This window comes from Dendrobates tinctorius, unplaced genomic scaffold, assembly GCF_039654945.1.
Source record: "Dendrobates tinctorius isolate UK_male_01 unplaced genomic scaffold, ASM3965494v1 ptg000249l, whole genome shotgun sequence".
Classification (NCBI taxonomy): domain Eukaryota; kingdom Metazoa; phylum Chordata; class Amphibia; order Anura; family Dendrobatidae; genus Dendrobates; species Dendrobates tinctorius.
Window position 1 is genome coordinate 3511765 of NW_027361916.1, and position 18366 is coordinate 3530130.

An 18366-nucleotide genomic window follows, 5' to 3' on the forward strand; every position below is an offset into this window, starting at 1 on the left:
ACATTCAGCACACAGCTGGTTCTTATGTGTCACAAGTAACTTAGCCAACACACCTAACTATTTTGGCACAAAGGGTAATAAAAGGGATTTTTTCCTTGTAACTGTATAGCTTGCCCCAATATGGAGAGGAGATTGACATTTAGCTTGAGTAAATAAACCAATATATTTGGTTGAAGATCATTAGATCTAGTGATCTTCAACCAAATATATTAGTCCACCTGACCTAATATAAGTGTTCTTTAATCTGTAACTGATGTAAGAATGAAACGTTTTGTTTACTACGATTGTGGACATTAAATTATTGTTTGATCACTTAAATTGGGTGCTCAGCCCATGAACTGGGGTGAACCCTGACATCACCGCACGAACACTACCAACGCCGGCCAAAAATTGCTGAGCAGTGGAGTGAATAAGCCGGAAGCTATTGAGCGGCCCCGGAAGTAGATATGGTTGGGATACAGGGAGATGGGACGACGCGTCGCTGGACCAGTAAGTATAATTATAATGTTTATTATTAATTTTATTCTTTGTTTTACAGCCCTCCCCATCCCATATCTATAAAGTCCAAGCTCGGGGTTCGGACACAAGTTCACGTCATCTCCGGCCCCGAGATCAAACTTTACAAAAAAACTCAGGAGAACCCACCGATATTGGTCATCGGGGGGTACGCCCATCACTAATGGACACAATTAGAAAGTAAATGGATCCGGCAATTAAATCCCTTACATCCCTATGGTGTAAATGAAGTTCTCAGCTTCTCCCCTTTCCTATAGGGGGTTTGGTGGAATTCGTTCTCTACACTCTTTATTACATAAAACAGTTTTCTCTGATCTCAATGTGTCTTATTTGTTTCTTATTTCCCCATAATACAACGGTCACAAGATCGCTGATCTGCACTTTACTCTCCGATGGTGACGATCCTCTAGACATCCGGACAGTCAGGAGCATTGGATCCCATCTGTGTCTCCCCACTATTCTAACAATGGACGCTCTCTCCGCGATCATTTCCTCCTCTATACGGTTATTACGGGGAATGACACTGTGATGACTTTTCTTCTGGGAGAGACACAGATCACAGGTGACTAATATTGCAGTGTGAATAGAAACTTATATTTCTGGTATTTTTCTGCCCTTACATTGTGGGTTATGAGGTGTTTGGGGCTTGTTTTTTGTTCCACCCCTTTTTTCCTTTGTTTTTATCTTTCCAGTTGGTAATTGGGATTCTAATATAAGCCCATATACAGGGCCGGCTCCAGGTTTTTGAGGGCCCCGGGCGAAAGAGTCTCAGTGGGCCCCCCTTTTAACACATACCATGATTCATGCCGTGTGGCATCCGTGGTGCTGGCCAAAAAATGGACTTGTCTCCATGTGGATCACACAGACACACGCTCTGTAGCAAAACACGTTCATGCGAAGGAGGCTATTGATTAGGCCGGTTTCACACTAGCGTTTATGAGCGCAGCGACGGCCTGCGCACGGCTGCCGCTAAGCCCTGCCCCCTGCCGTGCCTCCACCGGTAGCTCCGCCTACCGGCGCATGACGCTGCATGCGCCCTGCGTCCCCTATCTTTATCACTGGGGGCGCAGGCCGTGCGTAATATGCATTTGGCGGCGCATGCGCCTTTTTGACGGTGCGCCGGCGCAACCAAACTGCAGCAGGTTGCGTTTGGCGCAGGTTGGCGCACCGTCAAAAGGACGCATGCGCCGCCAAACGCATATTGTGCACGGCCTGCGCCCCCAGTGATAAAGATAGGGGACGCAGGGCGCATGCAGAGTCATGCGCCGGTAGGCGGAGCTACCGGCGGAGGCGCGGCAGGGGGCGGGGCTTAGCGGCGGCCATGCGCAGGCCGTCGCTGCGCTCATAAACGCTAGTGTGAAACTAGCCTTAGTAGTGTACGTATAAAGGAAAGATGAGAAAGAAAGGAAGAACAGAGAGAGAAAGAAAGAACAGAGAGAGAGAAAGAATGAACAGAGAGAAAGAGAAAGAAAGAACAGAGAGAAAGAAAGAGGGGAAAGAAAGAACAGAGAAAGAGAGTACGAACATGGAGAAAGAAAGGAAGAACAGAGAGAGAGAAAAAAGGGAAGAGAGAGAAATAAAGAAAGATTAGAGAGAGAAAGAGTGGACAGAAAAAAAGAACAGAGAGAGAAAAAAAGAAAGAGGGGAAAGAAAGAACAGAGAGGTAGAGAGAAAGAAAGAGAAAGAAAGAACAGAGAGAAAAAAGAGAAATAAAGAAAGAGGGGAAAGAAAGAACAGAGAGAAAGAAAGAGAAAGAAAGAACAGAGAGAGCGAAAGAAAAGAGAGAGGACGGAGAGGAAAGAAAGAACAGAGAGAGAGAAAGAAAGAGGGGAAAGAAAGACTAGAGAGAAAGAAAGAAAAAAAACAGAGGGAAAGAAAGCATGGCCAGAAAAAAAGAACAGAAAGAAAGAACAAAGAGGGGAAAGTGTAAGAGAATGGTCAGTTATAATATACTGAGCAGCCATGAGCGACTAGGCAGCCATTTTAGGAAAGTTAGGAAAGAATATATTCAACTTTTATAATAGAAATAATACGATGTACTCTGTAAAAGCAGATGGAGGATGTAAAATGAGATCATGCCCATTAACAAATTTAGTTGATGTGCCTACAGGTAAATTGGATCAGCCTTAGGGCAATGAGAAACTAAAACCAACGAATATATGGTGAATATGTGAATTCATGATAGTGTTAGTAGGAAACAGACTTCTGAAATTGTCAAATGTATTAATTTATGGGTTTAGTCTAAGAGCAGTAATAAGATTAATGACAGTAGTTAGAGATAATATTGGATTTATGTGGTTTTTAATGTGGTCTGGTGAAAAGTTAATTACTGATGTAATGTTGTGCCACTTCTTCCTTAGTCCAAAAAGATATGATGTAACCATATACGCCCTTTTGCTATAATATGTATACAGCTTTCTTTGTTTGCATAATGTATAAAAGGCACCTGCAATCTAGCTCGGGGCCTTATCATCGCCAGACTTCCTAGCGAATCTCTGCCCGTCTGAATTCCTGTTTTTGCCCGCATATTTCAACTTCTTTGCCTTTCTGTTCTGTGTTGCCGTGTATCTCTGAATAAACTTCGACCTCAGCTTTAGAGGATTGTCTGCAGTTTGGTCCGGCTCTTCCAACTCTCCATTAGGACTTTCTCTAACAAGTGGCGATTGCCAGCCAGGAGGAGCAGCTCCGGAGAGCGGCCTCCAGAGGAACCTTTGGAAAAAGTTGCAGATGAGAGTTTCAGGTTGGAAGAGTGAAGAAAAAAACAAAAAAACGCGTGTGGCCACACGTGAAACCGATCAAAGGAAGTCAGCCTGAAGGAGAACCTCTCGTGATTGCTCCGAGAACGCCTGCCTGATTTTTTATAAGAAAAACACGGACAAAGAAAAAGACTATAAAAAGATGAGTAACTAAGAAGAAGCTATCTACAAGGACGTGAGAATTTTTTTTTGTGTCCGGTAGCAAGAAGCTTTAAAAGGGCGTGGGGAGACACCTGGCAAGCTAACGAGTGAGGCTGAAATCATGGCTGCACCTCTTTTGATATCTGGTCAAAAAGCTGCAGCGAGGTCTTCCATCTGAGAGGTGTGAGTATCTAACTTTGCTTAAATTGCATTTGCTGATACTAGAACAGAGTAAAACATACTTGTAGACCACTGTAAATGTGGAGTGGTTACGGAAGCAGGCAGAGAAATATGCTGGCACACCCCAGCTGGAGGAAACCACGTGCCTAAATTGTATGTGATGGTTTACCACAGAGAACAGGGAACTAGATTGAAAGAATTCGCTAGGGAAAAGTAACAGCCGGGTATCGGCTTTGTGTAAGACAGTCATAACCTTTGATCAGGCTCTTGATAAACAGTCTACACCACAGTATGTATATGAGGTCACCCGGGCAGGGGCAGCGTATGGGGAGAGCTTAGAACAGTTGAATGAGACATTGAGACAAGCAGGAGAGACACAAAGGGAGGGGGTTGAGTTGGAGCCTTTGAAAGCACTCATAGCACAGATGGAGTCTGCAGTGGAGAAGTGCGGGGCTGGTCCAGAAACAATCTCGGAATGGAAATCAATGATACAAGACTGGATAATGGAACACACAGATACACTGGATAGATTGTTCCGACATCTTCAACACATGCAGGCACAGTTAAGTAAAGAATTGATCGAAGAGGAAGGGGATGATTCATCACAGGTAGATTTTAAATTTAACGCCGACACTGCCTCTACCCCAAGAAAGAGTCCTGGTCAGATGTCCCTGGTCCATCTTAAATTTATTAAAAATTTTCCTAATTGGGAGGAAAGTATGGGAGTGTTTTGTAATGTCCTTGGCTTTGAATCATGGCTTGATAAATTCCAAATTAAATCTAGGGAGGATGCTTCCCGTTATTTCATGTCTTTTGTGCACCCTGAGTTCATGTCTCATCTTCGAGCCCAGCAGGCGAAGGGTGTTCCGTGTGATCTGACAGAGCCGCAGGGAAGAATGAAGTTTGTGATTTCACAGAAGTTAGGGGGGAGAAAGCCCTCTCCGGCATTGTTAGATTCTTTTAAAATTAAAAAGGGAGTGATCTCAGGATGGAGGCAGATAAATGGGTTGCAGCCTGGTGCGTGGTGTTTAATAAGACCTTAGACACTATGGACCAGGGTGATAAATTTGCTATGATGGAACAATTTGTAAAAAAGGTTCCCTTAGAAGTTTTTAAATCAGGAGTTTTGCAAAATGCTGAATCCATTGAAGACGTGGTTGAGGCTTTATTAACTAATGTTAGGACAATGCAATCCGAGGTGAAGGGTGATGAGTCTAATGTTTTTGCATACCATTCACCTCGGGGTGTATCTGCTGATTTGAGGAGGCCAGGAGTTCCAGGGGGTACGGCCAGGTACCGAGAATGGGCAGGTCCCGTTCGGCCGAGCCCCCACGGGATCCCATGAGAGGTCCTCCCTTGTGTTATTTTTGCGGACAGTTGGGACACTTTAAACGTTTTTGCCCCAACTTTGTGCCAGGGCCTATATCCCAAGAGCTCCGGGAGTTCTCTAGACCACCTTTCAAAGTTAGACCTCTGTATCCAGCAGTGAATGACCCTAGGCAGTATCAGCAGTACAACGGTCTTCAAATGGTTAACCCAGTCTCACAGGAGCCTTCTGCTCCTGCTCCTTCCCCAACGGCTTTCACTCATCCGCGCCAGGAGGTCCATGCTATTCAGGGAGGGGTCACTCCTCCTCGTCCCTACGCTCCCCTGATCAAGGAGCTACGAGAACATGAGGACCGGACCCTGACTAAGGATCTCTTTGGGGCGGAGGTGGCAGCTGTTGGACGGAAGCCGTGTCCAGATGGGGATAATGGATTTTTCGGGCTTACCACGGCAGGTAACACTGATTGATGGAGTGCTCTCCCTGTTCCCCTTACCCTCCTTGCCCCCCTTTCCCTGGGCAGGGACGGTAGACCTTATGTCAGAAGGAGAATAGAGGGGTTGCAGTGGGAAGACATCCTCATCGATACAGGAGCCTCAGTTTCAACAACAAGACACAAATTGCAGTCACCCCCTGGACTGCCTGAGAATACTACCACGTTGGTAGGATTTGAGGGCTCCTGTATTCAAGCAGTAAAAAGTCGTCCAGTGAACCTGAGATTTCAGGACACAGGGGGATCGAAGCAAAGGGGTCTTCGATGCGCTTTTTGGGTAAACCCACAGTTACGATCCACTATTTTGGGAACTGATGTTTTGGGAGCAATGGGAATTGTTGTTGATTTATGTAACAAAGTCTTGTGGCGGAACAAAGAAGCCACTATCTGTTCTGTAATTGTACTTGTGGAGGAGTATGAGGAGAGTCACAAATTACCCATTGCTAGCTTCGGATTAGGTGCTAATGAAAATGTTGAAAAGGCTGACAATGATTCTTTGAAAAATGTATTGAAGCAAAGGTTCCCTGAATTGTGGATCTCAAAACTGATTGTGGGTTAATGCAAACTCAGGTTAAAAGTGATGGTGAAAAACTGCCACCTTTCCAGCGTCAGTACCGTATTCCTGAGGACGCCATCCCTTACATAAGGGTTGCAGTCAGTGAGTTGGAAAAGCAAGGTGTTGTTGTGAAAGGTAATTCCCCATGTAAAAGTCCTATACTACCTGTAAAAATGGAAGATGGCAGTTTTCGAATGGTGGTAGACCTGAGACTTGTAAATAAGTACACTCCTTCAGCAGCTCACCTTGTTGCATCTGTCCGTGAAGTTATGTCACAGCTGCGGAGTGATTGTAAAGTGTTTTCTTGTTTGGACATTGCAAATGGCTTTTTCTCAGTACCCCTAACACCTGAATCTGCCCTCCACTTCGCATTCACTTTCGAGAATGTGCAATACTTGTTCACGCAGTTGCTCATGGGATTTCACAGTTCTGTGGATTTCCATCAGGCATTGGCTCAAGTGTTAGAACCCCTTGGTTACGGAGACAAAGTCTTACAGTATGTGGATGATCTATTGATTCAAACTGTCGATGAATGTGAACACAGAAACCCTTAGAAATGTTTGTCAGACTTTACAAGATGCAGGACTCAAAATGAGTCTAGATAAAGTACAATTGATGAAATCAGAGGTTAAATTTCTGGGTGTGTCTGTCTCAGCAGAAGGAAAGAAACCCATGCATGATAGGGTTAAAGCTATTCAGGCTGTTCCCCTACCAACTAATGTCATTGAGCTCAGAAAATTTTTGGGTCTTATCAACTTTTCCAGAGAATTTATTGAAGATTTTGCTTATCTGGCTAAACCACTGTATGATTTATTGAAAGATGTTAATGATGATTTTGCACCTGTCAATGTGGAGGGAGCCGCCTTACAGGCTTTTGAGGGATTGAAGTGCGCCCTTACGGCAGCTGCCACATTGGTTAACCCTGACCCTTCCCAGCCTTTTTACATTCAGACTCATACCGGTGATGTCTCTATTTCTTCTGTGCTTCTACAAAAATGGCCCAAAGAAAGCCCAGAAGTGTCTAGTCAGTTGTATGCCCTAGGTTACTACTCTAGGTTGCTTACACCTGTGGAAAAAGGATTCACTCTGTGCATGAAGCACCTACTGGGCGTGCACTGGACTATGAATCAAGTGAGACATATAGTGGGATTTGCTCCTTTAATTTTACAAACCCTGCATGTCACTTTAAAAACTTTGCTGAAAGGAAAAGCTTCAGGTATTAATTCACAGAGAATGGCTCAATGGATCATTGATTTTGAGACTATAGACTTACAATAGAAATAATACGATGTACTCTGTGAAAGCAGATGGAGGATGTAAAATGAGATCATGCCCATTAACAAATTTAGTAGATGTGCCTACAGGTAAATTGGATCAGCCTTAGGGCAATGAGAAACTAAAACCAACAAATATATGGAAAATATGTGTATTCATGATAGTGTTAGTAGGAAACAGACTTCTGCAATTGTCAAATGTAAGAATTTATGGGTTTAGTCTAACAGCAGTAATAAGATTAATGACAGTAGTTAGAGATAATATTGGATTTATGTGGTTTTTAATATGGTCTGGTGAAAAGTTAATTACTGATGTAATGTTGTGCCACTTCTTCCTTAGTCCAAAAAGATATGATGTAACCATATACGCCCTTTTGCTATAATATGTATACAGCTTTCTTTGCATAATGTATAAAAGGCACCTGCAATCTAGCTCGGGGCCTTATCATCACCAGACTTCCTAGCGAATCTCTGCCTGTCTGAATTCCTGTTTTTGCCCACATATTTTAACTTCTCTGACTTTCTGTTCTGTTTTGCCGTGTATCTCTGAATAAACTTCGACCTCAGCTTTAGAGGATTGTCTGCAGTTTGGTCCGGCTCTTCCAACTCTCCATTAGGACTTTCTCTAACAGAAAGAAAGAACAAAGAGGGAGAAAGAAAGAACACAGAGAGGGAAAGAAAGATGGCAAAGAAAGAAAGAACAGAGAGAGAGAAAAAGAAAGAACAGAGAGAGAAAGAGAGGAAAGAAAGAACGGAGAAAGAGAGAGAAAGAAAGAACGAAAGAAAGAAAGAGAACAGAAAGAAAGAACAGAGAGCGAAAGAAAGAACAGAGAAAGAAACAGAGAGAAATAAAGCTTCTATAGAGATACCATAGCAGCCCGGCTGCCATTGTAGTGCCCACCTGAGCCTCCCGATGCAGGACAGATCATGATCCGCTCACATGGCCGACATCCCCGAGTCCAAGGCGATCCCGCTGTTCACGCTGTCAGAGGACACGATGATGGATCTGAAGCATTCCCTGAAGTGCCTCCATGGATCCGTCACAATCTCCTCCCAAAATTACCTAATTTCCGGTCAGTTTCCAGCACGACACTTCCGGTAGAAAGTCACATGCGAGTTTTAAAGTGCTTCTCGGGGCTCCGCCGTGTACTCCTGTGTCCGTGGGAAAAGTAAACTCCCGGCTGTGGCAGTCTCTCTCAATATCGGGACTGTCCAGCTGGACCTGGGACGGTTGAGAGGTTTGAATGCTTCCCACCATACACCTCGCACGGCTCCGCTCAGTACACTTCCGGCTCCGCTCCCCACACCTTTTACACACGCGGCTCCGCTCCCCACACATACTGCTCTGCTCCGTACACCTCATACACATGCTGCTCCGCTCACCTCGTACACACGCGGCTCCGCTCCATACACCTCGTACACATGCGGCTCCTCTCTGTACACACGCTGCTCCACTCCCCACACCTCGTACACACGTGGCTCCGCTCCCTACATCTCGTACACATGCGGCTCTGCCCTGTACACCTCAGACACACGCGGCTCCGCTCCGTACACCTCGTACACACGCGGCTCTGCTCCCCACGCCTCGTACACACGCGGCTCTGCTCCCCACACCTCGTACACACACGGCTCTGCTCCGTACATCTCGTAAACACGCGGCTCTGCTCTCCACGCCTCGGACACACAGGGCTCCGCTCCGTACACCTCGGACACACGCGGCTCCGCTCCGTACACCTCGGACACACGCGGCTCTGCTCCCCACACCTCGTACACATATGGCTCCGCTCCGTACACCTCGTACACACGGCTCCGCTCCATATACCTCGTAAACACACGGCTCCGCTCCGTACACCTCGTACACACACGGCTCCGCTCTGTACACCTCGTACACACGCAGCTCTGATCTCCACACCTCGTACACACGCAGCTCTGATCTCCACACCTCGTACACACACGGCTCCGCTCCGTACACCTCGTACACACACGGCTCCGCTCCGTACACCTCGTACACACACGGCTCCGCTCCATACACCTCGTGCACACATGGCTCCGCTCTGTACACCTTGTACACACACGGCTCCGCTCCATACACCTCGTACACACATGGCTCCTCTCTGTACACCTTGTACACACGCGGCTCTGATCTCCACACCTCGTACACACATGGCTCCACTCTGTACACCTTGTACACACACAGCTCTGATCTCCACACCTCGTACACATGTGGCTCGGCTCTGTACACCTCGTACACATGCTGCTCTGCTCCCCACACGTCCGCTCCCCAGACCTCGTATACACACACAGCTCTGCTACATCCCCCCTGTAAACCCCTCCTGACCCCACACATAAACTTCCTCTCATCCAGCACCATGACAACCAGCACAGCAGAGTCCTGCACACTGAGGACCCTGATCATGTGACCCCTGACTCCTCCCCTCCTGTGACCTCATTGCAGGTCCTGTGCGTGCCAAGAAGCCCAGCAGGAGTGTTGTCATTGCTGGGATTTATCAGGGCTGCGGTGGCCGGTGGGGTCTCTGGCAGGGTGAGGATGGGGTCAGTACAGTCATGGCCAAAAGTTTAGAGAATGACACAAATATTATATTTTCACATGATCTACTGCCCTCTGGTTTTTATGTGTGTTTGTCAGATGTTTTTATCACATACAGAAATATAATTGCAATCATATTATGAGTAACAAAAGGTTATATTGACAGAATGAGTTAATGCAGCAAGTCAATATTTGCAGTGTTGACCCTTCTTCTTCAGGACCTCAGCAATTCTCCCTGGCATGCTCTCAATCAACTTCTGGATCAAATCCTGACTGATAGCAGTCCATTCTTGCAAAATCAATGCTTTTATTTTTTCTGAATTTGAAGGTTTTTGTTTGTCCACCCGTCTCTTGATGATTGACCACAAGTTCTCAATGGGATTAAGATCTGGGGAGTTTCCAGGCCATGGTCCCAAAATCTCTATGTTTTGTTCCCTGAGCCATTTAGTTATCACCTTTGCTTTATGGCAAGGTGCTCCATCATGTTGAAAAAGGCATTGTTGATCGCCAAACTGCTCTTGGACGGTTGGGAGAAGTTGCTCTTGGAGGACATTCTGGTACCATTCTTTATTCATGGCTGTGTTTTTAGGCACGACTGAGAGAGCGCCCTTTCCCTTAGCTGAGAAGCAACCCCACACATGAATGGTTTCAGGATGCTTGACAGTTGGCATGAGACAAGACTGGTGGTAGCGCTCACCTGGTCTTCTCCGAATAAGCCGCTTTCCAGATGTCCCAAACAATCGAAAAGGGGATTCATCAGAGAAAATGACTTTACCCCAGTCCTCAGCAGTCCACTCCCTGTACCTCTTGCAGAATATCAGTCTCTCCATGATGTTTTTTCTGGAGAGAAGTGGCTTCTTTGCTGCCCTCCTTGAGACCAGGCCTTGCTCCAAGAGTCTCCGCCTCACAGTGCCTGCTGCCATTCCTGAGCAAGCTCTGCACTGCTGGTAGCCCGATCCCGCAGCTGAAACACTTTTAAGAGACGGTCCTGGCGCTTGCTGGTCTTTCTTGGGCGCCTTGGAGCCTTTTTGGCAACAAGGGAACCTCTCTCCTTGAAGTTCTTGATGATGCGATAGATTGTTGACTGAGGTGCAATCTTTCTAGCTGCAATACTCTTCCCTGTTAGGCCATTTTTGTGCAGTGCAATGATGACTGCACGTGTTTCTTTAGAGATAACGATGGTTAACAGAAGAGAAACAACGATGCCAAGCACCAGCCTCCTTTTAAAGTGTCCAGTGGTGTCATTCTTACTTAATCATGACAGATTGATCTCCAGCCCTGTCCTCATCAACACCCACACCTGTGTTAATGGAGCAATCACTGAAACGATGTTAGCTGGTCCTTTTAAGGCAGGGCTGCAAAGGATGTTGAAATGTGTTTTGGGGGATAAAGTTAATTTTCTAGGCAAATATTGACTTTGCAAGTAATTGCTGTTAAGCTGATCACTCTTTATAACATTCTGGAGTATATGCAAATTGCCATTAGAAAAAATGAAGCAGTAGACTTTGTAAAAATTAATATTTGTGTCATTCTCTAAACTTTTGGCCATGACTGTACATGGGGGGGCGTGGCGGCGGCCGCGGGTATCGATTCCCAGACAGCGTAAATGGGCCCCCACGTCTTGCCAGGGCCCCGGCATTTGCCCAGCACCGGGTGCTGACGCCGGCCCTGCCCATATATCCCGGGAAGTGTCAGGTTCTGGGATCTCATTATATTATTAATAACAATTTCATTCCCGATTATTCCCGTCATTTATTGCTCGTTACATTCTCTCTTTAAAATAACAGTTTCCTCTTTGTTACACCTCCTAATACTGATCATTTATATCTCTATATTGTAGAGGAAACATTTCTAGGAGTGTATACACTTCACCACAAACACTTCCCATAGATTTTATTATCCATCACTGTTATTAAGCTGCTTTTCTCTTTATATCTTTACCATATCACTTTTTATTCTCTTTTCTTACCCGTTGCACAGTTGCACTCTCACTGGTCACTTGGTGGGGTCACATTTGGCTCTTTTCACCTGCATTGTTTTGTTTCCGGACCCCCCTCATTATCACTTCACCTGATTGATCGCTACCAGATGGCTCTATGCAGCATTATTCATCTTGGTTTTACAAACAGGTTTTTATCCTGAACCTCCTGCTTCACTGGGGAAGATATGACCGGGGAACAGGCCCAATTCCTTTAGGAACACCCCCACTTTACCCCAGAGTTACTCCCCTTGCCTGGATTAGTGCAGGATCTTGGTGTGTTGGAAACACTTAGGCCGGGGTCACACTGGCGAGGAATATGGCCGAGTGAGAGGCGCTAAAAGCACGCATTAGACACGGACAAATGATTCTCTATGGGGTCACTCGCACCAGCCGTATATTTCTCATCCGTATTCTAGGCTCCGTGCCAATCGCATGCTGCGATTGTCAGCGTACTAGTAGTACGTCCGTAGTACGCCAATGCAAGTCTATGGGTGCGCAAAAAATACGGATTACACACGGACCACACATGTGACTTGCGAGAAATACGCACCCGGTGTCTTTTAGCAAAGCCGGCAGTTCAGTGCGCTATACAGTAAACTCACACTGACAGGTTTAATAATGAAACGAAAGAATAGATATAGACACATAGAATACATTATATATATATCTATATATGCACTCTATGTGTCTATATCTATTCTTTGGTTTCTGTTAGAAACCCTGTCATAGGGCTCCATTATATGTCCATTTTGCAAGGCGGCGAGAAAATCTCACCATACGGATGCCATACGGATTACATACGGATGCTTACATGCGCAAAATACGCGACCACACCTTGATTACGGATGACATATGGAGCACTGTTTAGGGGCCATTCATCCGTATTACGCATGTAAAATACTGACCGTATTTTGCGTTGGTTAGTGTGACCCCGGCCTTATCCATACCCTCTCTGAGGAAGCTGACGGGGTGAAACGCCCGTAATAGGGAATAGTGGTGAATCTGCCATCTTTCTCTGTACACTCCCGGCATGTCGTCTGTAGGATCTGTAATCTCCATCTCTTGTTAGGATGGTTCCTCCTTTACACTATATGGGCTGTGCTGTATTCCTGGGATATCCCATATAGCACTGGCTGCACTTTATATCTCCTATCTGTACTCCAGGGATGTAATGCGCTGTCAGCTCTTTATTCTCTCACTATTTATACCCTTTGCTCTGTGTCCTCTCATTATATAAGCTATTCATCTATAAGTGCTGTCGGGATCCTTCAGATACTTCTTTCACCCGAAGGACCGATGTTCTTGGGTGTAGGACACCATATGTCTCTGATTAAATCAGCTCCGTCGAGAAGAATTACACAGACACAAGCTGTATGATACAACTCGGGATGCCTGCCAAGACGCCTCTGGCTTATCAGTTAGGCTTCCATCTTTTATAGCAAAGAATTTTAGTATTTACAGACATGCGCAGTATAAAAATGATTTCACAGCTTGTTTCAATCACAGAGAAAGCCATGTAGGCTGAGAGACAGGAATTTATCTGTTATCTGGTTTCGGTTCTCAAGGGAACAGAAAAGATAAGTTTCAACAAGAAAATGCAACATAGACAGAACTCAATTTAACTCCTTCAGTTCCTATCATTCCCCCCTTTGACATCTTTATTCTTCACAATCTGGAACACTGGATCCTGTAATGACAGCTGATAGTGTCCTATTCACCAGGTACTATCCCAGGCCGACGGGTTGCCCGAGGGAGACAGGTATCTTCTTTTACCCTCTCCATCCCCCAGTTACTAAGGCCACGTCTGTCATCACAAGAGTACGCTCCTTCATGCCAGAAATGAGATGTCAACCTAAAACTTAAAGAAAACAATTATCAACTTTGGTATATGTTCTGTCATTAACTTATCTTTCTCATCTGTTTCTGTATTTTTTTCTTACATACAGAAAAACACCAAAAAACAAGTTTCAAAAATACATATATTACAAGGAGACAAACAACAATACGTAATAGACTTAGTATAATCCCAGCTATCCAACCTCCTATACCCTTAAACCAATTGACTGGATTCAGAAAGGAGAAAGTATCTGACCACCAACTATCTTTATTGCGATCATTGTCTTTATCATACTGATCTCTAAGTTTTTGAACATCCTCTAATTTTAGCTTTAACTTTATAGTGTTGTTGGGATCTATATAATGACAGCAAGCGGGTCCGACGACCTGACACATGCCACCCTGTGCTGCCGTTAAATAATCCAGTACTATGGTATGTTGGTTAGTAACTATAATAAGTTGATTCTGGACAGCAACAGTGGTGTTAAGTATATCCAATATATCCCAGATTTGATCATCTAAATAATCTGTAGCCCTGACCAATTTATCCCACATTTGCGTGATCATAGGATAGATAAAAATAGAACTAACAATTTTATTAGCCACACTCATCTGCACTATATGTGGTCTCCCAGAAGGACGAGGTGTATTATCTGCTGCTCTTTTGTATAATGTATGTTTGGGTATAGCCTGCATATCCAATTGTCGGTTTGGAATGATAAAGGTAGCCGGAGTCAAACGTCCCAGAGTACAAGTACCTCTTACCCCTACTGGCAACCATTTATATGCATTGTCTCCACATACCCAGAACATGTCACTAGGTAAATCCCATAAGGCTGAATGTTGTAATACCAGTCTATGGACTAAATCTATGAACGCAGATACATTCTGAAGCATACACCAATTTGGAAGTTGTCCTAAATGGCTACAATACCCTACATCGGGATTTCCACAGGTGGGAGTTCCTTTCTCATATCCAGATGACTCGTTGCAAGGTATATTACCTGAAATATTAAAACAAGTTTCATTATTGCCCTGGGGAAATAAATTGGAATACTCCCAGGACGTATTATGCAACCTTCTTTCTAGCAGTATTGGTTTGAAGGCGTCAGTAGAGTGGGAAGTTACACTAAAACTAACTTGTAGGCCGTACGTTGGAACTTGCCCCAAGTTGATTAATCGAGTCCTATTCCTGGGTACCCAAGCCCCCCCCTTATATGCCAAATATTGAAGGTGAGTGCTACTTCCTGAAAGGTTACCTTGCCACCAGGGATATCCTACCCATCCCACAACAGGTATACCGATAGTCATTTTCCATAACTTCATATTATTTGTGGAATTATTAGCGAGTGTGTCAGAACAGTCAGTCCAAGCGAATAACTCTTTGGGTGGGACAGGGATAACAAGAAAGGGAATACTCGTGGCTGATACTGGTGAGTACGTGCAGATCCAGCAATCTGCTGGAGGCTGAGTATCATTCAACCAATCTCTCAGTAATTTCTCATGATGTTGTATAAACCTATTATTCAATGGCATCGGAGAATTTAAACTGTCCCATGCAGCTACTGTCATTATAGGAAATGCAAAAAACCAAAGCATTATGCTCTTTTATATATTCTTATTGACTCCTGTGGCTAGTTTGCAATGTGATGCGTGGATCCAGGTTGATCGTCCTTCTAACTTGACAGAGGTAGGCGTTGTCAAGAGTACTTGATAAGGACCTTGGTATCGGGGTTCAAGCGTCTTTCTGGAGTGTTTCTTGACATATACATAATCACCAGGTTGTAGGCAGTGTGTTCCTTCCACACTATCCGGATCTGGAATGGAAGAAAAAACTAGAGAATGCATTTGAGTTAAATGCTTTTGTAACTGGATTACGTAACTAGTCAAACCATCCACATTAAGTGTTAAAACCTGTGGGTAGTACAACCCTGTGTTTGGTGGTCTTCCAAACAATATCTCGAAGGGTGACAGTTTAGTTTTCCCCGTGGGTGTGTACCTTACTGAGAATAATGCTAATGGGAGACATTCTGGCCATGGTCTATGGGTCTGTTCCATGGTTTTCTGTATTTTAAATTTTAGTGTCCCGTTTATTCTCTCTACCTTCCCTGAACTCTGTGGGTGGTAGGGTGTATGAAATGCTTGTTCTACACCTATCATTTGCATTACATTTTGCATTACCTCAGCAGTAAAATGTGTGCCTCTGTCTGATTCAATTGTCTCAGGGACACCGAATCGTGGTACTAGTTCCATCACTAGTTTCTTTGCAGTGGTTCGAGCTGTAGCCGTTTTCACCGGGTAGGCTTCTGGCCATCCAGAGAACATGTCAACACACACCAGAACATATTCATATGGTCCACTTCTGGGGAGTTGAATGTAGTCAATCTGCAGTCTCTGGAAAGGATATAACGGCCTAGGACTGTGTTTCCGTGGAGTCTTCACTACTTGTCCGGGATTGTGTGCTAGGCATATGGGACAGGTGGTACAGTGTAGCTGCGCCATCTTCCCAAACCCAGGAGCAATCCAAACGTTCGTGACTAGGCGTGTCATTCCATTGGCGGACATGTGAGTTGGAAGATGAACTGCTTCTGCCATCCTCGGATATAAAACCCTAGGCAAACAGTACTTCTGATCTTTCTTCCACATTCCGTCCGTTTATTCGGCACCCATCTTTTCCCAAGTTTCCTTGTCTGTCTGGGCGGAGTCTTCTTGGAACTTTTGTAGGTCTGTAAACAATCCCAATGCATCCTGTTGCACTATGTTTACCTTTTCTGGAGTTCCCAAAGCAGCTTGCTTTGCCGCCTGGTCAGCTTTCTCCTTGCCTTTCGCTTCCATGTTGTCCTTTCTGGTGTGTGCTGGCACCCTCATAATGGCCACCTCCTGTGTCTGGGCCACATTCTCGAGGATTTCTCTGATCAGTGTGGCATGTTTTATGGGTGTTCCTGCTGCTGTCATGAAACCCCTTGTGCGCCACAAAACCCCAAAATCATGTGCTATCCCAAAGGCATATCTTGAGTCAGTGTAGATATTTGCTGTTTTTCCTTTGGAAAGTTTTAATGCTTCATTCAGAGCTGTTAGCTCAGCTTCCTGAGCGGACATATGGGGTGGAAGTGCCTTTGCTACAATAATCTCATGTGGTGACACCACAGCATATCCTGTGTGGAATTTTCCAGTGTCATCGGCATATCTGCTGCCATCCACAAAAAGTACAAAATCTGGATTTAGCAGTGGTGTGTCAGTGACATTGGGCAAGCCAACAACTTCTTGCTGCATCAGTTCTGTGCAGTCATGTTCAACTTCGTGTGGGGGTTCAAAAGAAAGTGACAATTGTTCCTCATTTACCTCATCTATCCCCCCTTCAGAATCTGCAATTGGCAACAGTGTAGCCAGATTCAAATTCTGAGTTTTGGTGAACGTAACATTAGGTGGCATAAGCAAAGCACATTGTAGTCTGAGTTGTCTGGCCATAGAAATATGTTTAGCAGAAACCTGATTCAGGATACCGTATATATCATGTGTGGTACAGACAGTTAGTGGGTTGTCCAATACAATATCAGAAACCTTGTCAAGTAGTAATGCAATTGCAGAGACTGCTCTGACACAGGATGGTGTTCCTTGTGCTACAGAGTCTAGCTTAGCAGAATAGTATGCAAGGGGTCTATTCTTTTTGTCATGTTTCTGTGTCAGAATGCCAGTAGCATGCCCTCTGATTTCAGCAGCCATAAGTTGGAAGGGCATATCATAATTGGGTATGCCTAATGCTGGAGCTGATATTATGGCCTTCTTTAGATACTGAAATGAGGTTCGTGCGGTATCAGTCAGTTGAAAGGGTGTTGTGTTGATACAATCATACAGTGGCTGCATGTGTTCACTAGCATGTATGACCCATTGGCGACAGGAAGAAACTAAGCCCAAAAATGCTCTCAACTGCTTATGAGTTTTTGGTTCTTTCATCTGTTGGACAATTGTGATTCTGTCATTGGTTAAGTGTCAGGAACCATGAGACAGACAAAGTCCTAAAAATACAACTTTTGGTTGACAGAACTGTAATTTCTCTCTGTTGACCTTACACCCATTGTCTGATAAAAATATCAATAATGATAGCGTATGGGTTTTACAGCTAGGCTCATCAGGTGCACAAAGCAATAGGTCATCCACGTTTTGTAGGAGCACAATGTCAGGTGGGTGTGGCCAGCCGGCCAACACAGACTGTAATGCTTGTGTATATAATGTGGGCGAATGCTGCATGCCTTGTGGCAGTCTGGTCCAGGCATATTGTTTGCCTTTAAACGTAAAAGCAAATAAGTGCCAACAGTTTTTGTGAAGAGGTACTGAGAAGAATGCGTTTGACAAATCAATTACTGAAAAACATTTTGATTGGCTAGGGATTTTCGCCAATAACGTGTGTGGGTTAGGTACTACAGGTGTCAAAGGAACAAGGATTTTATTTATTTCTCTCAGATCATGAACCATGCGATATTTTGGAGCGTCACCCGGTCCTCCTTTCTTTTTGACAGGAAACAATGGCGTATTAGCTTGTGATTTGATCGGTACCAATGCTCCGTTGTTTACAAGATCAGTGACTTGTGCTTCAATGGCAGCCTCTTGTTGGGCACTAATAGGATACTGCCGCAGCTGAGGCAACCTTGTGTCCACGGGTACCTCCACCACAACTGGGGATACGGGAAGTAAACCAATATCTGCATTCCCTTTTGCCCACAGGGTGTCGGGCAATTTATCTAAGGCTGGGTCCCACGGATG

At 44.9% G+C, this 18366-nt stretch overlaps 2 protein-coding genes across 2 annotated transcripts in view; both read right to left on the reverse strand.

The window, feature by feature from the left end:
- LOC141063328 (gastrula zinc finger protein XlCGF66.1-like) overlaps positions 1–18366 on the reverse strand; it is a 243991-nt gene that overhangs the window by 188004 nt on the left and 37621 nt on the right. The window lies entirely within an intron of this gene.
- LOC141063269 (uncharacterized) lies at positions 13087–17793 on the reverse strand. The gene has a single exon (XM_073557331.1). The coding sequence runs from the start codon at positions 15202–15204 to the stop codon at positions 13669–13671; it is 1536 nt and encodes a 511-aa protein (XP_073413432.1). The 5' UTR covers positions 15205–17793; the 3' UTR covers positions 13087–13668.